At 36.2% G+C, this 18458-nt stretch overlaps 1 protein-coding gene across 1 annotated transcript in view; it reads right to left on the reverse strand.

Annotated features, from left to right (window-relative positions):
• VEGFC (vascular endothelial growth factor C) overlaps window positions 1-18458 on the reverse strand; it is a 104144-nt gene that overhangs the window by 26607 nt on the left and 59079 nt on the right. Inside the window, exons 2-3 of the mRNA XM_072775878.1 lie at window positions 9164-9377; window positions 7495-7685 (exon numbers count right to left, since the gene is read on the reverse strand). Coding sequence (XP_072631979.1) covers window positions 7495-7685; window positions 9164-9377 — 405 coding nt within the window. The remainder of the gene's footprint in view (window positions 1-7494; window positions 7686-9163; window positions 9378-18458) is intronic.

Genomic DNA, 18458 nt, shown 5'->3' on the forward strand with positions numbered 1-18458 from the left:
TATGTTTGAAAGAGATCATCACATGCTCCCATTTATAGTACATTGAAAATATAATAAAAAATACACTTTGAAAAGGTATTGCTTAGGTATAAGCTTTTACAAGTTGCAATATTAGCAAAAATGTTAAATACATGTTAAAATACTGCCTTTGGGAGTTTCATAACTCACTGTCCTTGATACGCATTTTCATAAACCCTTGCATTTCTTTTTCACAACACTCAGACTACTTTTATAACTTGATAAATGTTGATTGACTTTCCCCACTAAAATCTAAGCTCCATTATTGCAGGACCCGTACATCACCGTATACTCACTATATAGCAGAGTACAAAGCACAATATAGTAGGTGCTTCATCACACTTGCTTAATTGAATATAAATTAAAATAATTGCTTTTATGATTAAAAACAATCTGAGTGGATTCTTCGGGTGGGAGAGGGGGTGTGATATTAAGAAATCAAAAGGAGAAATGGATGGGACTATCAATGATTCAATGTTGGATTTCCCTTAGCATTGGCTTTTGCTCTTCTCTCCTGACATGTGAACAATCTAGCTAGTGACAAGTACACCAGGGTTCAAACAGCATTTATCAATATGATGTTTCCTCTCAAATCTATAGCTAAGGATCCAGTCACTGCTGTAGAATTTTAGAATCACATGCCCTATCTTCTGGCACGTCCACCTAAATATCACTCAGATTTTTCAAAATCAACAAATTCATGACTACCCTTGACTCTAAATCCGTTCCCTTTCTTTATTCAATTTAGTGCCTAGTGTTTACTATGTGCCAATAACTGTGCTATGCTCCAGGGAAATACCCAAACCCAGTCTCTGCTTTCATGGATTTTAGAGCTTAGAGACTAAACAGTCTGACAGATGAGGTAAGGAGGCTAAACTATGGGCAATAGAGAATGCTATGGAGCATACAACAGGATGCCCGAGAGGTGAATTCATATCTAGAACGAAAGATGAGCAGAAATTAGCTAGATGAGCAGGAATATCAGGACAGTATGTAAGGAGATGGTTCAGACACAGAGTATTGTAGTGACTCCGAGGTAAGAGATATTGTCATAATTTAAGAAGTAAATGAATTTGGATCCTTGTGGAAAGTAGTTTTGGGGAAAAGCAGTGACAACTGAGGCTGCAGAGTTAGGTGGCAGCCAGATCACAGGGCCTAAGTAAACCATGTTGAAGGATGTCACCTAAAAGGAGAGTGCCGCCCCAAATATTTAACAGCTTATAAAGTTTGCATTGATCCATCAGAACCCATGCTAGCCTGGGCAGAAACTGACTTATCATTTAGAGAAGAAAAAACCTCAGTGGTATAATGTAGCCAAATGGATCGGAGGGAAGTAAGAGTGGAGATACAGGACCAGTCACTAGGCTGGCCCAGGTGATTGATGAATGCGGCCTATATCAAATGAGATCAGCAAGATGAAGACAATGGATGGATTCTAGCCATGTTTGGAAGGGAGATTTAACTGGAATTGTTGATTGGGCTTTGAGTGAAAGGAAGAATAACTTGGATTAACCAACAAGATGAGTGGTGTCATTTACTAAGAGAATACCGGAAGGAGACAAATGTTTAGTTACTTGCTCTTCTATCTGTGTGGCTGGGGTGGTGCACGTGAACCATGACCTATGAGAATGGAAGCCAAGTCACAGCCTTGAGTATGGGAACCACGAGAGAAATCTGAGCTGGAGATGAGGATTTGGGTAATCCTCACGAAAATCAAAACAGTGCTAATGAAGACACGTAGAGAGAGTCTGTGGAGTCAGAAAAGGCATGCTGGGACAGCATACTGAGACCTGAGTACCTTATTTTCAGTTCACTTCAAATTTTTAATTCAAACTCTGCTAATCTTTAGAAAACTGAAGTGCTAAGATGAAACTACTCTGCTGTTCTAAGGATACATATAATGAAAAACACTACCGCTTCGCAGATCAAAATTTGCAAGAATTGTGATTATTGTACATGTCATGCCTATCAAAACAAAACTTGAAAACAACACAAACCGACAACAAGAAACCGGACCTCGAAAATTTTATAGGTAAATTCTGATTTGTCGTATGAGCAGATGACTGGGAGGAAGTGGGCAAAATGAAAGATTTCAACATCATAAATCTGTTATAAAAGTCATCCTAAATTCCCTGAAGGCTGGCTGTGAAAGAGGATGCAATTCAGGGAGAATGGATTCCATATAATCTAGACTTGATTTTCTTAGAGAAAAAATATCCTATGTGAGGATACCAGACCACATTCCGTTTCACCTACACATACCTTACACTTAGCACTAAATACTCTTCTTAGCTTGGAAGCCTTTTACTTTCTGAAGCCTGCAACCTTCTGAGGCTTCCACCTGACAGAGAAGTTTGTGTGCTGTTTAGAATACACTCTTACCCTTGAATAAATGCTCTCACTCGGGCACCTGTTAGGTCAACACGGACCTAATCAGGCCACTATAGGGAATACGCATGCAGTCGTCACAGAAAAACTGCCAATGGTGAACAGAAGACTCCGTTCATTCATTTTGTTTACTAACAATGATTTTCTGCTGAGTTCAGATTTTACCTAAGGCATTCCTAGTATCTCTTTGGCACACGTGTAAAGTAAGTGTGTATTCAGTAAGACAATAGTAAGAGGAAGAGAATGAAGGGTGACTTTTACTCATATCAGCTATGAATGGGAAAAAAAGGGGAGCATTTTCTCTTTCATTTGTTCAAGAACAAACCTTTTTAAAAGATGGATCTGAAATTTATAGCATACAACTTTGGTTAGGCAATCAGATCCATTTATTTAAAAATTACACAAGTGAGTTAATCAGCTATATTATTATTAGCCTTCAAGGCAGTAGTTTTAATTTTTTTTTTAATTTATTTATGATAGTCACAGAGAGAGAGAGAGAGAGAGAGAGAGAGAGGCAGAGACACAGGCAGAGGGAGAAGCAGGCTCCATGCACCGGGAGCCCGATGTGGGATTCGATCCCGGGTCTCCAGGATCGCGCCCTGGGCCAAAGGCAGGCGCCAAACCGCTGCGCCACCCAGGGATCCCCAAGGCAGTAGTTTTAAAATCTGCTTCAGTGAGTAAGGACTAGGATAAGGACACCCCCTCACAGTGGTGGGGTAAGCACTGGAGATGTGTCCATATCTTCATTATTTTTCTGGTGAGAGGGTCTTGTTTTTATTTTATTTTTTAAAATATTTTATTTACTTATTCATGAGAGACAGAGAGAGAGACAGGCAGAGGGAGAAGCAGGCTCCATGCAGGGAGCCTGATACGGTACTCAATCCCGGGTCTCCAGGATCACGCCCTGGGCCGAAGGCAGGCGCTAAACCGCTGAGCCACCCAGGAATCCCAGGGTCTCGTTTTTAATGTGCTTCCAAAAGGGAATGTTGTTAATTCTGTGGCAGACACTCAGGGAACCGATGAACAACACAGATCTGTTCTTGGCTTTATGGAGGAGATGGACATTAATCAAATAATAATGACTATATTGTTATAAACTGTGATTATAAGCTGTAGTAAGCGCTATGAAAGAAAAGTATGGGAAACGATTAAGCATTTTAAAGAAATACAAGATCCAACCAGGGAGGTTAGAAAAATCTCCAAGGACTTCTTGAGCCACGTGATTGACACTCAAAGAAGTGGTACCTCAGCAGGGAGGAGGCTAACAGGTGAGGGTGACTTAAAGATGGGAGTAAAATTGTAGGGCTGGAGGGGAGGGTGGTTCCCAGGGACTCAAGGAAGCCTAGCGCATTAAGAAGAACAAACTTAAGATAAGGGACACCTATGTCAGATGATGTTGTGGAGATGGGCAGACACTGAGGTCTGTGATGAAGATTCTGGTCTTATTCTAAGAGCAGTGGGAGATCATTGGAGAGTCTTCATGCTGGAGACTGACACCACCAGATTTTATTTTATTTTATTTATTTATTTTATTTTATCTTATTTTATTTTATTTTATTATTTTTAAAAGATGTTATTTATTTATTCATCACACACACACACACACACACACACACACACAGACTGAGGGAGAAGCAGGCTCCATGCAGGGAGCCTGATGTGGGACTTGATCCCTGGACCCCGGGATCACAAGTGAAGACAGACTGGGCTGAAGACAGATGCTCAACTGCTGAAGACAGACGCTCAACTGCTGAGCCACCCAGGCATCCCAGATTTGTATTTTAAAAATATCACATTTGGGGGCAATTAAGAGAATGCATGGGGATGAGGGACAATGGAAGGAAGAGAGCAGAGGGCATGGCTTTTTATTAACTGGAAAGAGATGAAAGGCATCTACAGTGGACTACAGTGATGGTGGTAGACATGGGGACTCAAGATACTTAGGGGATAAATAAACACTTGACTTGGGGACAGGCTGGATGTCCCCTGAGAAGGGAAATGTCAGGGACGACCCCTGTGTTTCTGACTCGAGATGGTGTCACATGTCAAGAGGGAAAACCACAAGGTTAGGGTATTATTTGGGCTGAGTGCGGTGCTAGGGATGGAAAGTTCGTCTAAGAAATGATTACTGCACAAAACATTTGAGCATCCATATCTAAAGAAAATATATTTTGAAATACGTAATTTATATACTAAAATAATAACTATTACACCTTAGAGCAGAAGACATTTTTTAAGATTTTATTTATTTATTCATGAGAGACAGAGAGAGAGAGAGAGAGAGAGAGGCAGAGACACAGGCAGAGGGAGAAGCAGGCTCCATGCAGGGAGCCTGACGTGGGACTTGATCCCCAGTCTCCAGGATCACGCCCTGGACTAAAGGCCGTGCTAAATTGCTGAGCCACCCGGGCTGCCCCAGGAGACATTTTTTAAAGAAAATTCATCTTAAAACATCTTTTTCTATCAACAAGGCATAATAGAAGAATCCGAAGAAGAAATTAGTAGTGAAAAACAGCTTTACATATTGTCAACTGGCAACTGATTTTCACCAAGAAAATAAATTAACTCTAAAAAGACAGGAATTTCAAGAATTGAACCAACAGAACAAAATCCCAATGCTAAAACAGTTACTACTCAACTTTATACTTTCACAATATGAGCACTTTGAAAATAAAGTTTCATCTAGCAGCCAAATCCAGTAACGCATTTTTGAAATGATAAATAATGAGGCCTTAGAAGATACATTTTATTTGGTGAAATAATTCTTCAAGATCTGTCTTTGGAGGCTATTTCATACATCTCATGTTTAAGACAGATATATAGCCTTTTGGTCTTTGGAAAATGCAAATGATATATCTAGACCTTTTGAGGATCAACTAAACTGATACTGATTTAAGTCAAATCCATAATAATAATATAATCCAGGATACATATCATATTGCTTAATCAAAACATTTAAAAACATATGCTATTAAAGGCATTCTACACATGTAATTTCCTCAATCACTCACATTTATTTTCTCAAACTTAAAAAAAAATGACATTTCGAGAAACTTAGAGGGCCAAAAATCCTTTCATGGAATTTGGTTTAGATATAAAAGCAGCAACATTTTTAATAGTAACTTCTTTTTAAAAATGAATGTTGGTTTTTTGGAGGCTATCCTGCTGGAATAAATATTTATTTTGACTTTTAAAAATGTATTTAGTTCCAGCAATTATTAAAGGATTTTTAAAATCCTGTTTTACTTCAGGGTTAAGATAGGATACAAACATATTATCCAGTAAAACGTGCTAAATTAGAGGAGTATTTTATTCAGAATAGTGTACATAAATCTACAGTTTCTTAGCTAACACATTCCTAATTACTGATAAAGTAATTAGTAATCTCCATCTTTGATAAAGATGGAAAGGTAAGGGGGGTAAGCCTATGGAGGAGGAATTTTGCTGTGCTCAATCACTATAATTGTATGTTATTATACTACAATGTTAGAATTTTATCAAGCACTGAAATGTTATCCCATGACCCACAAACATATATTCTACTGATTAAGTTTCTAAACGCATGAATATATTTAGAATTATGCTGCTTCTCTTGCTAATGCTTGCCAGAAGGAACGCTGTATCATTGTGCTGGATTCTAGAAGGTAAGCAAGAATAAATAAACTCCTTCTGGCTGTGCTTAACTATGATGATAACAGGAATGATGACAGGCCCCAAAGCATCACCTTTTAATGATGTGCGTGCTTTTTTTTTTTTTTTTTTTTTTAGTCTTTAGAGTTTAGGCACAGGTAAATTGAAGAAAAAATTCAGTTTTATAATTTATTTTTTTGTTTCCTCTTGCATTTTGTTTCCTCTTCATTAGGCATATGAGCAAAATAAAGAAATACAATTCTTTTTTCTTTTAAAAGAAAGCAGTTTGGATTGTATAATAGGACAGTGTCTCTAAACCCAGAGCCCAAATGGTCACCACAGTAAAAAATTTTAGAAATTTCCAACTAGATGGGAAAGTGTACTGGAAGAAACTGAGTTCATAATCCCAATTTTCATTTCTACTTAGTTATGTTAAAATAAGAGTAGATTAGTGGGATCCAAGCTTTTGATCAGCTCAAGTTTCTGTGAGAAGCAGCTTTGATTACATATATTCTAAGTATAAACATTATTTTCCTAAGAATGTTAATTTGTTGTCATTCCATATGGTATACATCAAACCTCACATCACATTTAAAAATTTTTTTTTTCATTTTTTGAAGGTCAAAGTACAGTTCTGAATGTAGCCACATTACCTATTCCAACTCTCAAAACCCACTGGAAAAGCCTTTCAGGCAAATACAGTTTTGTCTTGCGGGAAGTTTGCATCAGCCCAACGCAGAACCTGGGCTTCTCTAGACATTTCTGTGCCGAGCTCAGTGGCACACACCACTTCAAATAACACTCTGTGGTTCTCACCAGCTCAAAAACATGACCTTTGATAGATGACCTACAACGCAGGCTAGTGCATCTGCTCTGAAAATCCTGGATCCAGACCAAACCTTAAAAGTAAGTTTCTTGGTTATGAAATTAAAAGCTTAACATCTAATGTGATGGGACTTTAGAGGTAAAGTCCTGGGATTTAGCGTTGGAATATTTTCTTTGCTTTCTACATGGACACAATGGATACGTTCAGAGCACTGTTGGCTTATTTCAATACTACACCACTGTTTCGCAGAACACACACATTGCATTATACATTTTGAATCTGTGATTTGGATCATCTCTCTGGAATCAGAAGACTTAACCATTTAAAAGTAATTGATCGCCAAATGTAAATGTTTAGATCTCACACACAGACACACATTCATACTATTTATTACCGGCTTCCCTTGGCTTTGACACCACTACTAGGAACAGAGTTCATAAAGCATCAGTTGCTGTCTTTGGGAGATGACATCCTCCACGTTACAGAGTACTGGGAAATTAGCTTCATCCCCCAAAGGACAGTCTAAGCAGCTCAGAACCACGGGGCGTTACTGCAGAGGGACCAGAGCAGGGGCCAGGCACTGGGGCCAGTGACCGAGCGGGCTCAAGCCAGAGCCAGAGCAGGGCACCTACCGTCTTGCTGAGGTGGCTTGTGCTGGTGTTCATACACTGTAGGCCCTCGCTGTTACAGCAGCCACCACATCTGTAGACGGACACACATGGAGGTTTAAAGAAGGTGTTTGTTGCTGCTCCAAACTCCTTCCCCACATCTATACACACCTCACGTGGTATGCACTGAGTTTTTCTCCACTCATTATCAATACCTGTCGAGTCATAGGGAAGCCGTAAGTTACACAGAAGCCACCAAGGCAGAAAAGCCCACAGTAGTTGGAAGTCACATTTGATTTCAGGTTTTCAGATTTAAGTACAACCCATAATGTTAAAAGAGAAATCGTTGACAGGATCCTAAATTGCCCTGTGAATTGGAATGAGATATAATATTTATTTAATATTTAATAGAGCAGCAAAGGATATTTTCTTTAAAAACGAATTTCTGTAGCCATGTGCCAAGCTAAATCAGGATTATGCTTTCTTAAAATACCAAAGCTTTTATTACAGTCCACCTCTGTGTGGTTTTCTTTGCTTAAGAAAATGAAATTTTAACAGATAGCTGTTTGCAGGACCTGCAGAGACAGTCACGCTCATTTGCTACAGTACGTACTATTGTTGTGGTCTCTGAGCAAAGACAAACAACACGATTTAATTTTTCTTTTTAAACTGAAATGTAAATGAGGAAATTGCTATGGGTTTGGACTGAATTCAAAGATCACTTTCAGGCAGGCTATCTGGCAGCTTTAGGTAATGTCACTTGAAATGTAAGGGTATTTTTCATCAGCTGGGACATGGATCCTGACCTACGTGTCTCCAGGAAAGTCCAATTATCCTCTTCCTTTTATGTTCTCTCCTGGAATTCTGTTTCCAGTGACTGAGGGGTTTAGCTCTCCAGCACTGTGGACTCTTTAAAGATTACATTTTAGATGATGTACTTCTTAAATGTTTTAGCTTCTTTTTTTTTCATCTTTTCCCTCAAGTAAAATTTTTAGGAAAAAAGGATATAAACCGCAGATTTTGCCTGCACTTGTTTTCAAAATAATTTGTATCTTGAACCTTGATAGTGATTAATAATCTAACAACTGAAGGGAGTTATTTTTAAAAAGTAGTTCACCAATTTATACTATGCCATTTTATTCAGCATTGTAATTTTCTGTGACATTTTCTCCTAGATCTTATAGTAGCTTTCCAAAAGTCCAGCTCCCAAGCCAGTTACCTGCGAAACAACATGGCATTAAGAAGTCTCTGAAAAGATGATTTGGGTGATTTAGGAATTAAGCATTTCTGAATCCAAATAAAAAAATGTATGTGCAATTATTTTGTAAGATATAGAATGCTGAAGTGGTTGAACTGACACAGTGTGGGAAATATGTCTTCAGGTTTTTAAAGTTTTGCAGTGGGATATCGCCTTAAGTTTTTAAAAAAATGTGTTGGTAGAGCTGTACCTTTCTATCTTTGTATTTCGAGAAATCCTCTTAACCACTCACAGTGAAGTTATAAAATGCTATATTTTGAGAATCTTTATTCCTACTTTGTTTGCTTTGGGCCCTAAAGGGATTTAGTGTTACAAATGCTGAAATTTAACAGATGAAAACAACAACAACAACAACAACAAAAAAAAAAACCAGGCTGGCAGCCTTCACTGGGTTACTATATGAAGCTTATCACATATTTTCTTTTCCATACTTACTTTTCAAGATCTCTGCATTATAATGTGCTGCAGCAAATTTTATAGTCTCTTCTGTTCTTGCACTGATGTTGGGCTGTTCTTTATTACGCTGCCAGCCGCCTTTCCTTAACTGACACTTGTACATTTTCCAATATTCTGGGTAGAGTACGGTCATGAGTTCATCTACACTGGACGCTGATCGCAACTGTTCCTCCAAATCTTTGCCTGCATACGCCTATCGAAGAAACATGCAAGATCAATCATTTATCAGATTAAGGGATTTGAAAACAAACGTACTAAAAAGATTTACTGTTATATATGCCAAATCCTGATTAAAATATTATTAATTATCCACGAATTACTAACTTGGAAAAATCATATTCATATTTTAATTTGATTCAATACCATGATTCAAAATGAAGTTCAGTGCCCACAACCAAAGTCGTAAAGTATATATTTGGTCTTTTTTTAAAGTATTTTATTTATTCATTCATGAGAGACAGAGAGAGAGAGAGAGAGAGAGAGAGAGAGAGAGAGGCAGAGACACAGGCAGAGGGAGAAGCAGGCTCCATGCAGGGAGCCCGACGTGGGACTCGATCCCAGGTCTCCAGGATCACGCCCTGGGCTGAAGGCGGTGCTAAACCGCTGAGTCACCCGGGCTGCCCTATATTTGGTCTTTAAGACAAAAAATTGGAAAGACATAATTTTAAACGTAATTTCTAAAGTAGCTTCTTTGATTTATAGTTTTGCATAATTGGCAAATTTTTCAGTTTGAAAGTGTATTTAAGCTTGTATTAGCCTTCAGTATGTATAAACTGAAGTCCATTCTAACACTTTGCTTCACTTTTAGTTATCAGCATCAATAAACATAATTAAGCAAGATGCTTGAACTTAGGAATCTTAGCTTTTTAGAAGGTATTTTAGAGTAAATAATTCCACGAAGAATGGGATTTCAACAACAATATCACAGTTAGGTTTATATTTTGGCAGAACCTCTAAGTATTTCCAAAATCTTTGATTGCCAAGATTTATTTTGGTATGAAAAAGACATGAAACGCTTCAGAGAATATTAATTCTGCTCATAAATACCTGTCTATATTAGTGTGTGCAATTAAGTAGAACATCCCAAGTTATAGTCTGGCAGTTACCGTAGTTACAAAAAATAGTTTTCTAAATTATACTTTGAAATTAAGGGAAAATGGGACATTGTTTAGCTTTATATACAAGGTGAATTTGAATGAAGTAACCACCCCCTACCTGGGGGTCTTGGGCAGAGATGAACAGTCTACATTCTAACAAGTTATAGTTTTCTTTTTTCTAATTTTGATGTACAAAATTAACATATTTGCTTTAAAAGTCAAGATACTATTTAACTTAGTCTTTTCACCATGATTTTGAATAATCAAAGTTATTCTGTGGTAGGTGCTGTTTGTACTTTGAGAAATATTTTTTTTTATGATTCTAGAGCCTGATAGATTATAAAAAGTGTTCCTTTTTTTGGATAATATAATTGGCTATTAATTTTAGGACCTCCTTTTCCTTCATTTATTGTGTCAGTGGGCCATATACCTTAGTATCTTTAGGTCTGTGTTCTGAAAATATTGATATTAACCAATTACCCTCTAGAATAAGTGGGGTGATTCTTGATATGCCATACAGTTATATAAAATAGAACTCCTTCGAATAGATGGCAGGTGAGGATGGAGATGCTTAAATGAAAGTGACAACATATCCTCACACAGTTTCCCAACTGCTTATGAAATATTTGTCACAGGAAAACCTCATATATGACATAAAATTCAAGAATCAAAAATGTCTCAGAATCTAAAAGGACTGCAACTGGAGCGAAAGCCTACAAAAGTTCATTGGTAGAGGCACCTGGGTGGCTCAGTGGTTGAGCATCTGCCTTTAGCTCAGGTCATGATCCTGGAGTTCTGGGATCAAGTTCTACATCGGGCTTCCTGCAGGGAGCCTGCTTCTCTCTCTGCCTATGTCTCTGCCTCTGTCTCTGTGTCTCTCATGAATAAATAAATAAAATAAAAAAGAAAACACTGTTGCTCAGTAGATAAATAGAAAAATACAAGCATACAATTCACAATAGAAAAAAATGCAATATAAAAAATGGGGAATAAAAAGTGCCAAAGCTAAACTACAACACAGGAATAGAAAATACAAGTCATATTTATACTTTTAGGGTCAAAAAGGCTTTTCTGGAGGTGAATATAAAGACAAAATGTAAACTATCTGGTAGTTTACTATAGAAAATACTATACTGGTAGAAAATACTATAAACTAAAAGACTATAAAGTAGGAAAATTATTTGCAAGAAACATGACAGATGGAAAAGGACTCATATTCTTAAAATAACACATGAACATGATAAAAAATAAACATTTTTCAATAGAAAAATGAACAAAGATCTTTTTTTTTTGAACAAAGATCTTAAACTGAATATTCACGGAGAATAAATATATTAGTATGTATTTGGTGATGGTAAAAGTGAAGGGAACCACAATTTTTCTCAATCCTGGTGGGAATATAAATTTGTGAAGCTATTTAAGGCAAGTGTGTTATTTCAAACTGGAGACTTAAAAACAGACTCCATTTTAGACAGCAAATTCACTTTGGAATAAATTTTCCATCCAACAGAAGTGAGAATATAATTATGCCAGATACATGTACAAATTCATCATGGGGCTGTCATAATGACTTTAAAAAGCAATCTATACAAACAATAATAAAGAACAAATAACATACAGTATAAACATAAATGTAGGAATCAGATGTATAAATGAGATATATAAAGAGGTTCATAAATATTTTATGAAGAAGTATACAATTTAGACACAGCACACACGATGTTTATGTATGTAGCATATTTTTTCACTAAACCAAATTCACATATAGCTTGTATGAATGCATTTGTGTATAAAGAGTAAAAGGCAGCAAAACAACATGTATCTATCCATGTATATGTATCTTCTCCAAAGTGCAGAATTAAGGTAATTATTATGTCCTTCTTTACACATTTTTGTATCCTAAATTTTATATTTTAAGAAAGATTTTATTTATTTGAAAGAGAGAGAGAGACAACACACGCACGAGTGGGGCAAGGGTCAGGGGGAGAGGGAGAAGCAAACTCCCCACTGAGCAGGGAGCCCAATTCAGGGCTTGATTTCAGGACCCTGAGATCATGACCTGACCTGAAGTCAGGCACTTAACCCATTGAGTCACCAGGCGCCCCTGTACTTTAAATTTTAAATAATGCACATATATAATCTTTGCTATCAGAATGAAAATGTAAAAGTAATCATCTCTGAGTATATTGGCCCTTATTTCAGCCTTCATTTGCTTTACTCTTCTTACGTCTCTATAGAACATGCCTTTGACATATTACTTAATTTATAGCAACTACTGGCAAAAGCAGAAGCTATCATAGACAAAATGGTATTAAATTAGCTTGATACTGAGCAATTAATTTACTTATTCCCATTAGACTTTACTTATTATAGCTGTGGAAGAAAAAGAAGCTTTAGTATCGAAAGACCAGATTTCCATCGTGGCCAAAGTCCTTATTTAATTGAGTAAAATTAGATTTCATTTCTTTGAGTCTCACTTCACTCTGTAAAATGGGAATCCTATTATCTTTCTTAGAATCTTTGTGTTGATCCAAACAGACACTTGATAAAGAAGTAAGTTATAAATCTTACATAATCTTCCCTTACAGGGAAGGGTGGAATGACTTGTCATTATAACATCTTTAGAGAGCAAACACACAGTACAGAGACTGTTTTTTAGATAAATTGAAATTTTTTACTCAGTCTTAAACTGTAACTCTCAGTATTGTACCAGTTCTGGGACCATATTTCTTTGAATCCATCTTCTGCATTTTTGTTCTAAATGAGCAGCAACCTAGGAAATCAGCATTGTCAGCTAAGTGTTAGAGCTATTGAGTGAATCCAGAGAAGATTCAAATCTTAAGGATAGATATTACCAGTTAACCATGGCTCGTTCACATTCATACTCTACTTATGAGGAATTAGAAGGGGGTCCGAGTAACCTAGAATGAGTTCTGACCCAGGGACACATTCAAGTCTTTCAAGTAGAATTGGTATCCACATGAAAGCTCCCTTCTTTAAGCTTTTTTTTTTTTTTAATTGCAATATAATTAACTCCCAATGTTATACTGGTTTCAGGTGTACAACATATTGATTCAACAATTCTATACATTTCTCAGTGGTCACCACAATAAATCTAGTCACCATCTGCCACTGTACAATGTTGTTGTAATATTACTGACTATATTCCCTACACTATAGTTTCTATCTCCATGACTTACTTATTTCATAACTGAAAGTTTGTACCTCTTAATCCCCATTTCTATTTCAACCATCTGTGCACCCACCTCCCCTCTGGCAACTACCAGCTTCCTCTCTGTATTTAAGGGTCTCTTTGTTTTGGTTTTTAGATTCCACATTTCCATACATGTGAAATCATATGGTATTTGTCTTTCTCTGACTTACTGCATGCAGCACAACACCCTCTAGGTCCACCCATGTTGTTGCAAATGGCAAGATTTCATTCTTTTTAATGGTTGAGGAATATTCCATTGTGTGTATGTCTGTGTGGATGTGTGTATGTACACACGCACCAATATATGCACACACTACATCTTCTTTATCCACTTATCTATTGATGGACACTTGAGTTACATCTGTATCTTAGCTATTGGAAATAATGCTGCAAGAAACATAAGGGTGCCTATAGCTTTTCAAATTAGTGTTTTCATTTTCTTTGGGTAAAGTAAAAGAATTACTGGATTATATGGTGTTTTTATTTTAATTATTTGAGGAGCCTCCATACTGTTTTCCACAGTGGCTGCACCAACTTGAGTTCCCGCCAACAGTGTAAGAGGGTTCTCCTTTCTCTGCATCCTCACCAACGTTTGCTGTTTCCTGTCCTGTTAATTATAGCCATTCTGACTGGTGTGAGGTGATATCTCATTTTAGTTTTGATTTGTATTTCCCTGATGCCAAGTGATGTGTAACAATTTTTCATGTCTGTTGGCCATTTATACTTCTTCTTTGGAGAAATGTCTGTTCATTTCTTCTACTCATTTTTGACTGGGTTATTTGTTTTTTGGGTATTGAGTTTGATAAGTTCTTTTTAGACCCTGGATACTAGACCTTTTCTGATATGCCATTTGCAAATATCTTCTCCCATTTTGTAGGCTGCCTTTTGATTTTGTTGACTGTTTAACATCATACCAGAAGTCCACTCTAAATGTTTCTTGAGTCTTCAAATTTACCAATTTGAAGCATGTTGAAGTCATTTGCTTAAATGTTGATATATTCCTTTTATTTTCCAAAAGGATGGTACATCTTACAATAGAAAGTGTCTTAAAAATGGATATTCAAATGTAATAAAAAGCCTCAAGTAATCTAAAAATGAATTTAATTCTGTACTGTACTTTGGAGGGATCCCTTAGGAGGTTCCAGTGATGACTTTTTTTAAAATATTTTTTTAAATATTTTATTTATTTATTCATAGAGACACAGAGAGAGAATGAGAGGCAGAGACACAGGCAGAGGGAGAAGCAGGCTCCATGCAGAGAGCCCGACGTGGGACTTGATCCAGGGTCTCCAGGATCACGCCCCGGGCTGCAGGCAGCACTAAACCGCTGCGCCACCGGGGCTGCCCGAGTGATGACTCTTATTTAACATTCAGCATGTACGTATTTGCAAACAGCAACCTATGTGACATTCAGTGAGGATTTTGAGGTGCAATGGAAGTCCAAGTTGGGTGTGCAATGTCAAAGGCAGGGAGCTATAATCAGGAACAAACTCCTTCCTTGATAATTCATGTACCTAGAACACATTCTCTTATTACTCTAACAGGAGAATGACGATTCCAGAAGTTACATGATGAGAAAGAACTTTGGGGATTCACCTGCAATCTGTAATTCCCCTAATTATGAAGAATCATAACATAAAGTGAACACTTGAGGTCACTGACTATGATTCCTAATCATTTTACATTTTAAACACATAGCTTGCAAAACCTCGATTTCCTCTTACTTCTCTCTGTTGAGTAGAAGGGGCTGTTCAGATGCCTGCTAGGGAAAAATCACGAGTCCCCACAGGTTGTCCCTCCTGCCCTAAACTGTGATACCTAGAGAGTCAATGGTAAGTAGGAAGTCATCTAGGATTAGTATTAGTAATGGGCTGGCATTTGCCATGAGTGAAAGTTAGGTTTTTAAAATAACCCTACAGAGGCACCTAAGTGGCTCAGTGGTTGAGTGTCTGCCTTTGGCTCAGGTCATGATCCTGGGATCTAATCCTGAATCAGGCTCTCCACAGGGAACTTGCTTCCCCCTGTGACTATGTCTCTGCTTTAGTCTGTGCCTCTCATGAATAAATAAATATATTAAAAACTCCCTACAAATCCAATGTCAATAATCTCTTCAAACAACAATCTTAAATTAATTGCTATGCTATATATAGACTTGGCACTCATCTGATAATTTTATAAAATTGAAAATTCATGTGGAAATGCATATACTTTAATTATGGAAAATTTTCTTTCACATAAAAGCATATACTGTTATCAAATAGTAAAATCAGAATTGAAAGAGTGGGCAAGGGTCTATCAAAGATAGGTTTGAACACACTACTGTATTTTCATGAAGTGGCCAAAGATGTCATGGGCAAATCTTTTTAGTTGTCCAATATATATATATTTTTGGGAGAGAGGAGGTAAATAATTTGTTTAAACTGGAAAATAAGGGATGTTTATATTTTTTTCTTAAACTGTGTATATGCTATCTTTAAAAGTCTGGCTCAAGTAATATTTTATATTTGAAAAGTGAACATTTTCATGGACAATTTCATTGATAAAGCAAAAAGAAAACTATTCGGTCAAATTATCAGTTATAAGAAATTTACTAAAAAGCTTAAAAGAAAATATTTTTCATCTTATTCATCTTTATACATCATTCTTTTATCATAAGAAACCAAATTATCAGTAGGGATCAATCTATTATAAGGCAATTTTCAAGATCAATAACTCTATACTGCCATTGGGTTTTCTTTCTTTCTTCTTTAGAAAATATTTGGGTCAGATCCAATCATTAGAATAAGTAGTTGCTGAAATTATTCTTCCCCTAACACAGCAGCAGAACCTGCTTATTCAGTCCTACTTACTTAGCGGTGGCAGTTGTATGATAGGTGAACTGTGGTGGTTTGTTCTGTTTCCTTCAGATAACTGCCCATGCTAGGCAAATTTCTAAATTTTAAAAGTATATTTTGATTAATGAAAATACCTTTTTAAAGCAAAATCTGGGCAAGGTGATAGAATGTAGAGGATTTGGGATTTGAAAAATCATCCAAGACATAGTTGTAGAATTCATTTTTAAAATCACCCTTTAGTAGAGAGTCATAAATAAATATGTAAGACCAAATGATATCCTTCTAAGGAATAGAAACTTGTACCTGTTTTCTATGACCTTAGCAAATCATTTTACCTAATGTCTCAGTGAAGGTGTCATAGTCAGGTTCTTTTTCCCACAGGTTCCCCATCACCCATGTCTACATCAGCCTGGTGTGACACAGATAGGTAAGCCCTGAATGCAGACACTTACATTTCAGTTTAAAAATGGAAGTATTTTATTGGAAGTTTTAAGATTCAATTTTTTGCCTAATCCCCCAAAAGGTTTTATTGTAAACTTTTAATATAAGGCCATAATAAAGAATGGAATCTTTTTATGTCTATTATTGGTAGCATAAATTGTGTTTACAAAAAAGTCACTTTCTTAGTTTACGACATCTATGAATTAAATTAAAAATGAAATACTTATTTCATTACCTAAGTAGACTCTTAGAAAATTGTTTAACTATTCACTTTCAATTGTTCTTGTTGAGATAAATTTCCAATTTAATGCCAAAGTAGATAGTTATATTTGCATAATCCACACAATGGCCAAGATAGCTCTATATACACTAATTTCTTGCACTCAACACTGAAAACCACTCACTTGTTTCTTATTTTTGAATGGAATTGGTTTTCCTTCCTTGTAGAATGACAAAATGATTTCAGAACTATTTATTCCCAACTTTGTCCATGTATGATGGCAAAAATAGCATCAGACAGATGAGCCAAAAATAATGAATGTTTTTACTGACAAAAAGGAAAATCCCAAGGAACTAAAACTTATTACTGTAATATTCCAATAGATACATATTGTAGATCAAAGGTTCTAAACCAGAGATTATTTTTTCCTAGGGTTATCTGGCAACATCTGCAGACAGTTTTACTTTTCAGAACTATGGGGTGATGCTACTGGTACTAGTTAAGTGAAGGCCAAGAATGCTGCCAACCATTCTAAAATGCACAAGACATCTCCCTACCCCCCGACCCCCAACCAAAAAAAAAAAAAAAAAAAAAAGAATTATCCAGGCCAACACTCACTGGTGTTGCTGTTGGGAAACTCTGCAGCTGAGTAACTGGGCCTCTTAAGAACATGTCAGAAGGTTAAAATTTGCATGAATTTTACTTTCTAAAATCCCTAGAGGTATCAGAATGAGTAAATAAATGAATCTAAAATATCACTAGCAGTTGGACTTAGTAACAATAACATTTTTAGAGATATACATTTTTTTTTTATCACCCAGGGTAAGATCATTTTTCTTTTTACATAGGCATTTCTCAACACCTTTGTTTCATAAGGAGAAGAGAATGCAGCAGTTTAGACATAGTCTTCCTCTGTAAATAAATTCAAAACATTTCAAAATTATTTTCCCTTGATTACTTTTTGTCTTTTGAAGAATAAACTAATTTCAAAATCATTTGGCACATTTTTTTCAATGATGCTCTTTTATAAAGTTATTTTGAAAATAAATAATATAATGGATTATTATAATATTTCTTTTCAGTAAATTTTTTGCTTAAAAAGGCCAATTTATGTTAATGCTACTTAATTCTGGAAGTATATTAATAATACTTTAAAAATCCTTAATTAATGAATAATATTCACCAGAGAAAATGAAAAAATTCAAGTACACAGTTTCATAAATTGTTACAAATTGAACACACATCTGTAATTGCACCCAGATTTAAGATATAGAGCATCTATTACATTCCAGAAACTTCCTTTGTTCTCCTCAGTGATAACTCTACCAAATTTTGCCGTTTTGTTACATTTCTGCATTTCTGTTTTTGACCATCATAGTTTTTAGTCTTTTTCAAATTTTACACAAGTATCCAAGACCATATAATATTTTCTGTTGGATCTTTTTTTTCAACCTTAGGTTTCTGACAT

The sequence above is a fragment of the Canis lupus genome, chromosome 15 (assembly GCF_048164855.1).
Source record: "Canis lupus baileyi chromosome 15, mCanLup2.hap1, whole genome shotgun sequence".
Lineage (NCBI taxonomy): Eukaryota > Metazoa > Chordata > Mammalia > Carnivora > Canidae > Canis > Canis lupus.